Source organism: Belonocnema kinseyi, chromosome 9 (assembly GCF_010883055.1).
Source record: "Belonocnema kinseyi isolate 2016_QV_RU_SX_M_011 chromosome 9, B_treatae_v1, whole genome shotgun sequence".
Classification (NCBI taxonomy): Eukaryota; Metazoa; Arthropoda; class Insecta; order Hymenoptera; family Cynipidae; genus Belonocnema; species Belonocnema kinseyi.
The window spans coordinates 88,606,531-88,618,457 of record NC_046665.1 but is presented as its reverse complement, the minus strand read 5'-3'; the positions used below and the strand labels follow the sequence as shown (position 1 = coordinate 88,618,457).

The 11,927-nt window shown below is 25.1% G+C and overlaps 2 protein-coding genes across 2 annotated transcripts in view; one reads left to right on the top strand and one right to left on the bottom strand.

The window, feature by feature from the left end:
* LOC117179679 (ATP synthase subunit gamma, mitochondrial-like) lies at positions 1-7,706 on the top strand. The gene is made up of 2 exons (XM_033371702.1): positions 1-563; positions 7,216-7,706. The coding sequence occupies exons 1-2, from the start codon at positions 64-66 to the stop codon at positions 7,550-7,552; spliced, it is 837 nt and encodes a 278-aa protein (XP_033227593.1). The 5' UTR covers positions 1-63; the 3' UTR covers positions 7,553-7,706.
* Positions 7,707-11,124: 3,418 nt separating this feature from the next.
* Positions 11,125-11,927, bottom strand: part of LOC117180363 (transcription initiation factor IIA subunit 1) — a 24,319-nt gene continuing 23,516 nt past the window's right edge. The window contains exon 7 of the mRNA XM_033372825.1: positions 11,125-11,381. Coding sequence (XP_033228716.1) covers positions 11,274-11,381 — 108 coding nt within the window. The 3' untranslated portion in view covers positions 11,125-11,273. The remainder of the gene's footprint in view (positions 11,382-11,927) is intronic.

The following is an 11,927-nucleotide window of genomic DNA, read 5'->3' as shown; positions in this document are numbered from 1 at the left end:
CTGTGCAGCTGAATTAAGTGTAAAAAATTTTTAAGAATGTAAAAAGTAATTGTGCAAGTGATTATGTCGAATCTGAAATTAATAAAAAATCGCATTAGATCAGTAGGCAATACTAAGAAGATAGCGCAAACGATGAGGATGGTTTCGGCGGCAAAATACGCCAAGGCTGAAAAGGAGTTGAAACTAGTGCGCTCCTTCGGCCAGGGTGCCACACAATTTTACGAAATTGCCGAAGTAAATCCTCCTCTGAAACCTGAATCGCAACTTGTTATAGCTCTCACTGGAGACCGCGGACTTTGCGGAGCAATACACTCTGGAATTTCGAAAGCTATAGTAGCAGATATCGAACAGTCGCCGAAACTTAAAGCAAATACGAAAATAATTTGCGTTGGTGAAAAGAATCGGGCAATTTTGTCACGCATCTATCCGGAAAAAATTATATGGGTAGCTTCCGATGTTGGAAAGAAGCCTATGACCTTTCTTGATGCGGGTCTGATTGCTGAGCAGATTGTACAGAGTCAAGCTGATAACAATTTTCGACAGACGCTGATCTATTATAACAAGTTGGTAATTTTAAATTAATTTTAATTTTAAATTTATTTGCATTTTTTTTTTATTTTATTAAAATAGAAAACAAACACGCGCACGATTATTATTTTTTTTGTCTCACGTGATTTTGAATTAATATATCAAATTAATGTTAATACAAAATTTTTGTATTTCATAGTATATCGTAGTATTTAAAATCTTAAATAATAGAAAAGAAAATCAAGGACAATATTTCGAACAATTAATGAAAATTGTTATTTAAAATTATGAATCTTCAACCAAACTAAGGAATTTTGACCTAAATAGTTCAAATTTCAACCAAGCAGAGGAGTGTTCAAAATTAGTGTTGAATCTTCAACAAAAAGAGATTTATTTATGTACAACCAAAAAGTTGAATTTTTTGCCAAAAAAGATTAATTTTTAACCCACAAGAATATAAATTTTCAACCAGAAAGGACGAATTTAAAAAAAAAACATAAATTTATAATCAAGTAGTTCAATTTTAAACCAAGATTAATTTTTTTACACAAAAAATAAATTTTCAGAGTTAAAGTAATTTATAACGAATTAAATTAATTTTCAATCAAATAGTTAAATTTTTTAATTAAAAAAAAACATTTTTGAATTAAAAATATCAATTTTCAATAATAATAAAAAACTACTTTTCTACAAACCAGTTGAATGTTCTAACCAATTGTCTAAATTTAAGGTAAAAAGAAAAATTATCTACAAAACTGAATTTTCAAACCCGAAAATCTGAATTTTCAACAAAACACATAAATTTATAGTGAAATAATTGCATTTTAAATCAATTTTTTTGCCAGTAAGTGTGAATTTCTAAGTATCAAATTAATTTCCAACGAATTAAATCTATTTTCAACCATATAGTTGAATTTTTAACCAAGAAGATCAATTTTCTACAAAAAGATGACGTTTAAACAAATTACATACATTTTCAACGAAACAGTTGAATTTTAAGCTAAAAATATCAATTTTTAATGAAAAATATAATGGTCAATTTGTCATTCCAAAAATAAATTTTCAATAAAAAAAATTAATTTTGTACAAAGCAGTGGAATTTTCTAGTAAATTATATAAATTTAAGATAAAAAGAAATATTATCTACTAAACAACTGAATTATTAAACCCGAAAATAAGTATTCTCTACCATAAAAGACGAAATTTTAACGAAATAGTTCAATTTTGAAAAAAATGATGAAACTGCAACCACAAAAGTTGACTATTACCAACGTAGTTCAAATTTCAATTAAAGAAATTAATTTTCAAACAAAAAAGATAAATTATCAACGAAAAATGTAATAGTTGATATTTCAACCAAAAAAGATTTCAATTTTAATTTAAAAACCGTAAAACCGGGTAGAACCAAACATTTATATTAATTATGAAATAAGAATAAATCATCTTCAAAACTTATTAGGTTTTCAACAACGAAAAGAATTCCCGGTCTTTTTGCGGTTTTTTTCCCGGTTCGCAAAAATTTATTTCTTCTTTATTCATAATGTGTGTTTATTCATAATCACAACCAATCGATGACCTTTACATTATTCAAAATTATATTATTTTAAGCAATTCGAGGCTTGAGAAATCTAGAAGTTGTCTTAAATTTGTTTAGATTATTTTTGAAATCTTTTCAGAACTTCCAAATATCTTTTCAAACGAATCGATTTTTTCCTACAATTTTTAGAAAATCCTGTTCATTATTTGTAGAATTTTTTTTAAGTTTTGAAAAAACTCAAAGTTAATTAAAAATTTGAAATCATTTTAAATAATTTAAAACAAAGTGTAGATTTTTGCAGATTCAAAACAAAAACTTCAGAATCAAAAGAATAAAAATATTGTCTTAACATTCCTAGAAAAAATTGAAAATGATTTTTCATGTTGAAAAATTATTTTAAGAGAATATTTTAAAATATGCGAAAAAATTTCCAAAATTGTAAAAAATATCTGGAAGATTTTAAGGATTTTTTTTTAAATTTTGAGGATTTTCTAAAAATGTTAGGAAAAATCCGATTCATGTTTAAAGATTTTTATCGAATTTTTTCTGCAATTTTGAGAAAATTCTAAAAAGTTCCTTGAAAATATTTCAGATTCTTTTTTGACAAGTTTGGACATTTTTCAGAATAATTTTAACTATTCTTTTAAAATAATTATTATAAATGAAAAATTACTTTCAATTTTCTTAGGAATCTTAAGAAAATGAGTTTTTTTCGTTACGAATAGCCGAATTTTGTCGATATACACGCATACATTACATATACTAAATATGTAATTTATATGTAATATATTACATATATTAAAGATAAAATTTATTTATTTTTTAAATTTTTAACCAAAAAGACGATTTTTCAAAAAATTGTTGAACCTTCAAGCCAAAAAGATGAATTAAGTTTCTTGAATTCTCTACCAAATAGTTGCATTTTTATACTAAAAAGATGAAATTTTTCTTGAAAGAGATGAGTTTTTATTCAAATAAAAAACAGTTTTTTAACAATTTAGTTAAATTTTCACCCGAAAAATATTCCAGTTGACTTTTCGAGATAAAAAATATAAATTTTGAACAAGAAATAAGTTTCTAAAAAAAAGATTAAATTTTCAATTAAAAACAACGAATATTTTCATCCAAAAAGAGTGAACTTTTAACAAAATAGTTGAATTTCCTACCATATAGTTACATTTTTATCAAAAAAAAAAATGAAATTTTTAGTAAAAGAGATGAATTTTAAATAAAAACGCTTCATTTTTTAAGTTGAACTTTCGTCCAGAAAATATGTCATTCATTTTTCAACAAAAAAACATAAATTTTCAAGAAAAAGTAAATTTTCTACGAAATAGTCCAATTTTCAACAAACCAGCAGATTTTTCAACAGAAAAGTATGACTTTTCAACAAAATTGTTGAATTTTCAGCCGAACAGTTGCATTTTAATTCTGGTATTTTCATCCAGAAATGATTTCAGTTCTTTTTTCAACACCAAAATATAAAATTTAAACAACAAGTCAATTTTCTACGAAATAGTTCAATTTTCAACAAAATAGCAGATTTTTCAACCGAACAGTTGGATTTTTATTCAAGCAAGATGAAATTTGTTCTAAAACAGATGAATTTAGAAACAAAAAAGTTTTTTACAAAATAGTTAAATTTTCATCCAAAGAAGATTCCAGTTCACTTTCCAATTCCAAAATAAAAATTGAAAACAATAAGTTAATTTTCTGCTAAATAGTCGAATTTTTATCCAACTAGTAGCATTTTTGTCCAAGAAAAATGAAAATTCTACTAAAACAGGTGAGTTTTCAAATCAAAAAGACAAATTTTCACACACAAAAAATTGAATTTTCTTTCAAAAAGATTTCAATTGAGTTATCAGCAACAAAATGTGAATTTTTAACAAAAGCTAAAGGTTTTATGAAGAGTTGATTTTTTTTAACCCAAAAAGACGAATTTTTAACAAAAAAGTTGAATTTGCAACCAAAAAGATCAATTTTCAACCAAGAAGAATAATTTCTAATAAAAATTTGAGTTTTCAATTAAAAAAGATCAATAAATAATCAACTGAAAGTTGAATAGTAGAATCATGAACTCAAAAAAGATTAATTTTAAACCAAAGAGATGAATTTTCGACTAAAATGATGGAATATTCAATTAAATTAGTTACATTTGCATCTGGAATAGTTTAATTTTAAACCAAAAAGATGAATCTTGAACTAAAATTATGAATCTTGAACTAGAATAATTTATTTTTTAATAAAAAATATTCATTTCTACCAATAAGTACGAATTTCTAACCAAAGAATCTAATTTTTCGACCAAAAACTGAATAGTAAATTTTCAGTTAAAAAAAAAAATCAATGTTCAAACAATGAGTTGACAATTTTTGACTAAAATGATGTTACTTTAATTTGGAATAGGTTGATTTTTTATTCAAAAAATGAATGAATTTTTAATCGAAGAGATTAATTTTATATAAAAAATACAATTTTTCAACAAAATAGATGAAGTTTTAATGCAATAGTTGCACATTCATCTAAAAAAGTAAAATTTTCACTCAAAAAATCTAATTTTCAACTTAAACAATGAATCTTTTGACGTAACAGTTGAATTTTCATCCAAAAAGATAATTTTCAATCAAAAATTAAAAAGTTAAATCATCAGTACTAAAAATTAATGTTCAATCAGCAATATTTTTTTGAATAAAATGATGGAACATGCAATTGGAGCAGTGACAGTTTCAGTTTTTAAAAAATTATAATAATTTTAACCGAACTGATAAATTTTCAACAAACTGATCAATTTTAAACCAAGAAGATGAATTTTCAACTTAATTGTCGAAATATAAAGCTAAACTGTAAAAGTACAAGTAGTACACAATAAAAAACAAACTAAAGCATTCAAAGTGGAACTCTTGAATTTTTAACTTTTAAAATTGAAGTTTAAAAGTTTTTAAATTCAAGAATTTTCTATTGAATTGTTCAATAATTTACACGTTTAAACTGAAAGGTACTAACACTTTTCAACTGAATAATTTTAAGTTCAATTAATTTAAACTGCAAAATTCAGAATTTTTAACATCCACAAATTATAGAGTTCAAAGATTTAGATAAAGTTCCAAAAATATAAATCCAGGTTAACATTTAGTGCTCTAAATTAAAGAATAAATCAATGAACTTTAAAAATTGTCAAAATTATATTATTTAATTAATTTAGTCTAATAAATATTTTTAAATTTACATTTTTTCAACTTAAATGGTCTTAAATTAGAATTTAAATTATTTTTATTTTAAATAGTTTAAGCATCCTTGAAAAACTTAAAAATTGTATTTCAAAATCTTGAGAAATCTAGAAGTAGTTTTAATGTTCTTCAAATTTAGCTTTATATTTGAAATTTTTTCAAAACATTTAAATAACTTTAAAAATTAATTGCATTTGATTATTGAATAACAGTTGAACACTTATTTTTTAGAAACAATTGGAGAAATTTTAAGAGATATTTAGAAGTTTCAAAAATATTAAAAATTAATTTATAACTTGAAATGATTGCAAATAATTTTAACGAAGTGTGTTTACCGAAAAAGTGGATATTCGTAACGAAATTTCGGTGCAAATACTCACAACAACTCCAAACGAATAAAAAAATTTTCTTAAAATTCCTAGGAAAATTGAAAAATGATTCTTCATTTAAAACAATTATTTTAAGAGAATATACAACAATATTTTAAGAGAATTCCAACATTATTAAAAACGACCCAGGAAGAATTTAAGGAGTTTCTTTAAAATTTTTAAGATTTTCTAAAAATTGTAGGAAAAATTGTATACATTTTAAAATATGTTTAGAAGTTCTAAAATTTTTTTTCAATAACTTCGTTTAAATTACTTGCTATCATTTTAAGTTTTTAAATTAACTTTGAATCTCTTCAAAACTTCTAAATATCTCTTAAAATTACTCAAATTTTTCTAAAAATAATACGTGTTAAATTATTATTTATACATCAAAATTCATCAATTTCGCTTACAAATTAATTATTTTAAAAATAGAATAATAAAATTGTATTGTTAAAAGTTTAAATTTTTTTCGAAATTTTAACAATTCAAAGCTTTCTATGTCAAACAATTAAGTTTCAAATTGTTTACTTTTAAATATTTGGCTTCAATTTAGTCGTCTTAAATTATAAGTTAAATATTGCTAAATATTAGGTAATTATATTTTTCTTATTTACAATTTTTTGTACTTAAATGGTTTAAAAATGGAATAATTTAGACTGAAACAATATTTTTAATTTAATAAAAGCCTTTAATTACGAATCTGATTTTTTTAACTTTCAACAGATTTATAATCGTTTATCAAATGAATTCTTTTACAGTTTTTAATACTTAAAGTACAAATCCACTTTAAAATGATTTATTTATATTAAAAGTTGATAAAATGAAACTGTTTTTTATCAAAAATTTGCAACTTTAAACATTTTTAATTTTTAATTGTTTAAGTCTCAAGACAGCACGTTAAAATTATTTTAATTAAAAATATAAGCTTAAAAATAAAAATCTAAATTAGAGAATTCTCAGGTAAAAGATTTTCGAATTACGCATTATAAACTGAATGATATAATTTAAAAGGATATCAATTCAACTAGTTATTAAAAAAAACTGTTGAAATCGAATTTGGGCAGATTTTTCTTCTGAAAATTTGTAAAATTCCCGGTCAAGAAATAAATTCACTGGCATTACCCGGTCTACTAAAACTAAGAATTTTTAATTAAAAAATATAAATAGTCAACCGAAAATTGAAAATATGAATGATCAGTTCAAGAAATGAATGTTAAACCGAAGAGATGAATTTCCAACAAAAAAAATTCAATTAAATATTTAGTTTAAAAAATTAATGTTTAACCAAAGAGCTGAAGAAATTTGGACTAATAGTAAAATGATTCTATTAGAACAGTTTAATTTTCAACTAAAAAAGAAAAATGATCAATTTTAAACCAAAAAGTGGAATAGTTAAATTTTCAACTAAAATTATGAATCTTTTAATGCAATAGTTAATCGCCAAGCAAAAAGATTTGTAAAAAAAATGGTTCAATGTTCAACCAAATATCAACGCTGCAGATAGGAAACATTTACACCAATTAAATTCAAGTTTACTATTTAAAAACAGGTTTGTAAACGCAGCTTCGTACAACGCTTCCGCCATAAATCTTTTCGAGCAACGTGCCATCTTCGAATCAAATAAATTTCTCCTTTACGACGATGTCAGTGCCGAAACAATTAGCTGTTGGGTAGAATTTGCGACAGTCACGATGATTTATTGGCTTTTAAAGGAAGGAAACACTAGCGAGCACGCGTCTCGTATGAATGCAATGGAGAACGCATCAAAAAATGCTGGCGAGATGATCCGAGGATTAATTCTGACCTACAACCGCACCAGACAAGCGGCCATAACTCGAGAATTGACTGAGATAATTTCAGGAGCGAGTGCCGTAGAAGATAAATAAATAAATAAATATATCAGTAGTTTAACCAATTGAAATCGAATTCAAGAATCTTTTTTTTTTCCTTCTGTCCCTTGGCTCAGTTTGAATGTTAGTGTTGGAACGACATGTAAATCAGACAAACTTGACAGTATTTATTGAAGTGCAAATTATATATATTTATATATTTCCTTTTGGTTCCGAGTTCTTTGTTTTACAGTTCACTGACGACTGCAGTTTAAGTACCAATAAAAACCTAGACTAAGGAGCGTTTTTGGTGACTCCAGTAACACTGTCACTTCTCACAAATTCTCATATAACAATTTAAGACACATTTATTTTACCGCATTTGCACAAAACACTAGTAGCACAATTTTCCTGTTGCTTCATTTCTCAATCTATGTACAACACCCAGGGTGAGACGTGATTCGAAATAATTGCCGCAATATATTACTAATAAGACTTGAGCTTTACAGGCGCATACTGATTGACTGGGCGATGCCCATTTAATCGTCCCTCTATTCGCTTGCTTTAGCTTTATCCTAATGAGGAATAAAATTAGAAACATAAAACATTTTTTATTTTATTTTCCAGGCTGTCTACTCAATCCTGGAAAAAAAAATTCCGGGACAATTCCAGGTATCTTCAGTTTTTCCAAGTATAATTTTTCATGCTTTCCATCAAAATATTTCACATTTTTTGTTTTAATTGGCTTAAAACAAAAAATTTGAATGAAATTAAGAGGCCTTTTCTGATATACGCCAATTGTTTATGCAAATTCAATATAATTTACCCGTAAGTTATATTTAGTGTGAAAAATGAGGAAAAAATAATGCAGTTACCTAGGCACAATGTCAGAATTATCTTTATTCCAAGTTTTGTATGCAAAGAAACAAAAACTTTTGAATTCAATGGGAAATTTTTAACTCTTCTGTTTGTAAGATGTAAAACATCAGATTTAAAGAATTTTTAATTACAGAACTTGAATTTTTACAATTTTGAAGAGTTACTATTTAAATTTCTCGAATTTTCGACATATAGAATTCAAAATTATTAAATTTTCAAGAATTATATTTTAAAGGTATGCAATTGTGAACGTTTTTTTTTAAATAGTTAGATTTCGAAGAATTAACAGTGAAAATTCTTCATTTTTAGCGATTGAAAATTTAAAATTCTTCATTTGTAAGATTTACAATTAAAAAATTCTAAATTGAAAAAATGTAAAACATCAGATTTAAATAATTTTTAATCACAGAACTTTCATCTTTACAATTTTGAAGTTAAGATTAAAAATGTTCGAAATCTAGAATTAAAAATTATTCAATTTTCAAGATTTATATTTTAATTAAAGGTACTCTTATGTGATTGTGAAAGTTTTTAAAGAGTTAAATTTCGAAGATTTACGATTGAAAATTTTCCATTTGTAGCAAATTAGAAATTTTTCATTTATAACATTTACAATTGAAGATTTATTAATATGAAATATTTATAGTTAGAAAAGATGTAAATTTGAACGTTTAAAAAATATTTTTTTTGAAAATTTAAAATCGAAAGCTCTCCAATTTTAAAGTTGTATAAATAATAATTCTTAAATTTGGTTTATGTTGAAAATCAAAGGTCAAAAGTTTTTAATTTCAAATCTTCTAAGCTGAAAAAAAAATTTAATGAAAAACCTCAGATTAAAAAAAATTTAATTAAAGAACTGAAAACTCTTTAATTTTAAAGATTGACAATTTAAATTTTTACAATTTTGATAATTTTTATGATTGAAAATTCATCATTTTTAACGATTGGTAATTTAAAATTCTTCTATTTTTAAGATTGACAAACTAAAGATTTATTAGTATGAAATATTTATAGTTTAAAATGCCATAATTTCGAACGTTTTTTTTTTTCAAATAAAAAAAAATACTATTTTGCAACAAAATACATTAATCCTTCATCGAATGTTAAGTTTTCAACTAAAAAATATTAATTTTCAGTCATATAGTTAAATTTCGAACTAAAAAAGTATCACCTTTCAACCAAAAATCGAATAAAGAAATTTTCAGAAAAGAAAAATTAATTTACCACACAAAAAATATCGAATTTACAACCAAAGTGATGAATTTTCAACTAAAAATTATGAATGATCAACTAGAATTATCAATAAAATGTATGACTTTTTAACAAAGAATAAAAAATATCAATTCTCAATCAAATAGTTGAATCTTGATCTAAAAATTTAGTTCAATGCATGAATTTTATATAAAAAAATAATACAAATACAACTAAAAGTATGAATCTTCAACTATAATAATTGACTTTTAAACAAGAAAAAAAATCACTTTACCAAAAAATATGAATTTTCAATGAAAAATTTTTAGTTAAAGAAAAAAATTAATTTTAAACGAAAAAGAAAATTACAACAAAATACTTAATTTTGAGTAAAAAACTTAATTCTCAGCCAAAGAAAAAGCGAATTTTCCATAAAATAGCTCATTTTTCATGAAAGAGATGAATTTTCAATTCAAATTGTGGACCTTTAACCAAAGATTTAATTTATGGAAAAAGAGGTTAACTTTCAGTAAATTAATTAAATTTTTATTCCAGTAAAATTGAGCTCTGAATAAAAAATGTAGCAGTTGATATTAAAAAAAAAAGATTATAATTTTAAATAAAAAACAGTTGAATTCTAAAAAATACTATTTTTTAACATGAGTTGAATTTTCAACTAAGAAAATTAATTTTCCAACAATAGGAATGCATTTTTCATCAAAACACATGCATTTTCGACTAAAAATAGAACAGTTACACTTTCAGCTGAAAAAAATTAATTTTAAACAAAACAACAAAAAATATCAATTTTTAACAAGATAGTTCAATACAGTAATATAAAGCTACTTTTACCAATTAGGAATTTAAAAATAATAAGCACGATCTCAAGAAAAATCTCAGACATTAAAAAAATTCCTTGGTATTTTCCGGGTTTTCCAGGTACATATATAAAAATTCCCAGCCAATTCCACGTTTTCCAGGTAGGATGGACACCCTGGTCTTAACAAGATGAAAATTAGAATAAGTTTATGATATTTTCCGCCATAACTAGAAAATAGTATATAGTATATTTTTAAATTACTAGCAGCTAAATTAAGAAATCTTTAAGTTTCATATTTTATTCCTCATTACTCAAAAAAAAAAAGACTCCCTGCTAAAAAAGTGGGCACCGTCCGGATTGACTATATGATGTATTGTCGACGCTCCGACAACTATCAAGGACGAAAAAAAGAGAGAAGAGAAAAGAAAAGAAAAAAAACAGACAAACAAAATTCAAAATACTATTGTAGAACAAAAAAAAATAACACAAGGTTGAATGTAGATCGTAACATCAACCCACAAATTGAAAGTTTAGCCGTATCGACATTGCGATTTTTCACTCAACTTTTTTCCCCTTCAAGCATGTGAAGAAAATAATCGAAATTACATAACTAGAAAGAAATGTGGGGTTTTTCAGTTAGTTTGACAACGAATTGCAAAAATCCGATATCCACCACCTTTGCACTTTGCTACTTAGACTCACAACGCTCTTTGCTAATCGCTAATTTCATGGAAATCACACACACACACTCACACAGACGGCACGTTTTCAATTAACACCGTGCTCGTGATGTATACAGTCTTGGGTTGAACTGATGTTAGATTTCAAATAACAGGCGATAAGGAAGTATTGCAAGTACATCTGCAAGTATCGACACAAAGCAAACATTCACCACTCGGCATCGCCATTCGCCTTTTGAAATACAAAGTCTTTCCCACTCAAGTTCATGATACCGTCCTTCAAATAGAATTTCCACTTGTTTCTGCTCCTCGTAATCTGCAATTCAAAGAAATATTCGTTCAATCCTTCTTTATCCCTCCTATGGAAAAATTCTATCAGGGTGGCCGTTTTAACTCTTTGCGACAGAGAGGTAACCCAGAGAGAGTAGGGTGTTCGTTTCAATAAAAGAAAAAAAAATCCCGGTCATTTCTAGGTTCGCAAACATTTTTCACGGTCAATCAAATTTTTAAAATCGAACTCTATTTTTGGGAATGGTTAAACTGCGATATGCCACCTGGTGACGAAAATTCGAACTAGAAAGAATAGGTATGATTTTAAAGATCCATCTTAATTTCCGCATAAAAGTGTTTTAACAATTTTTGTTGCGAAATTTTAAGTATTTATTGGATACTAAAAATAAGTATGTTTTGGAAACAAAGGGGTTTAGATAGAATTTACATCTGATAAGGTGAAAAAACATATTTTTGTACAGAAATATTTTTCCTTAAGGGCATGTGACACAGCTAAATACCTATATTACCGACCTCACTTTTTCCGTTCACTGAATGTTTTTTTGAACCTAAGAACTTTTTTTGTAAATAA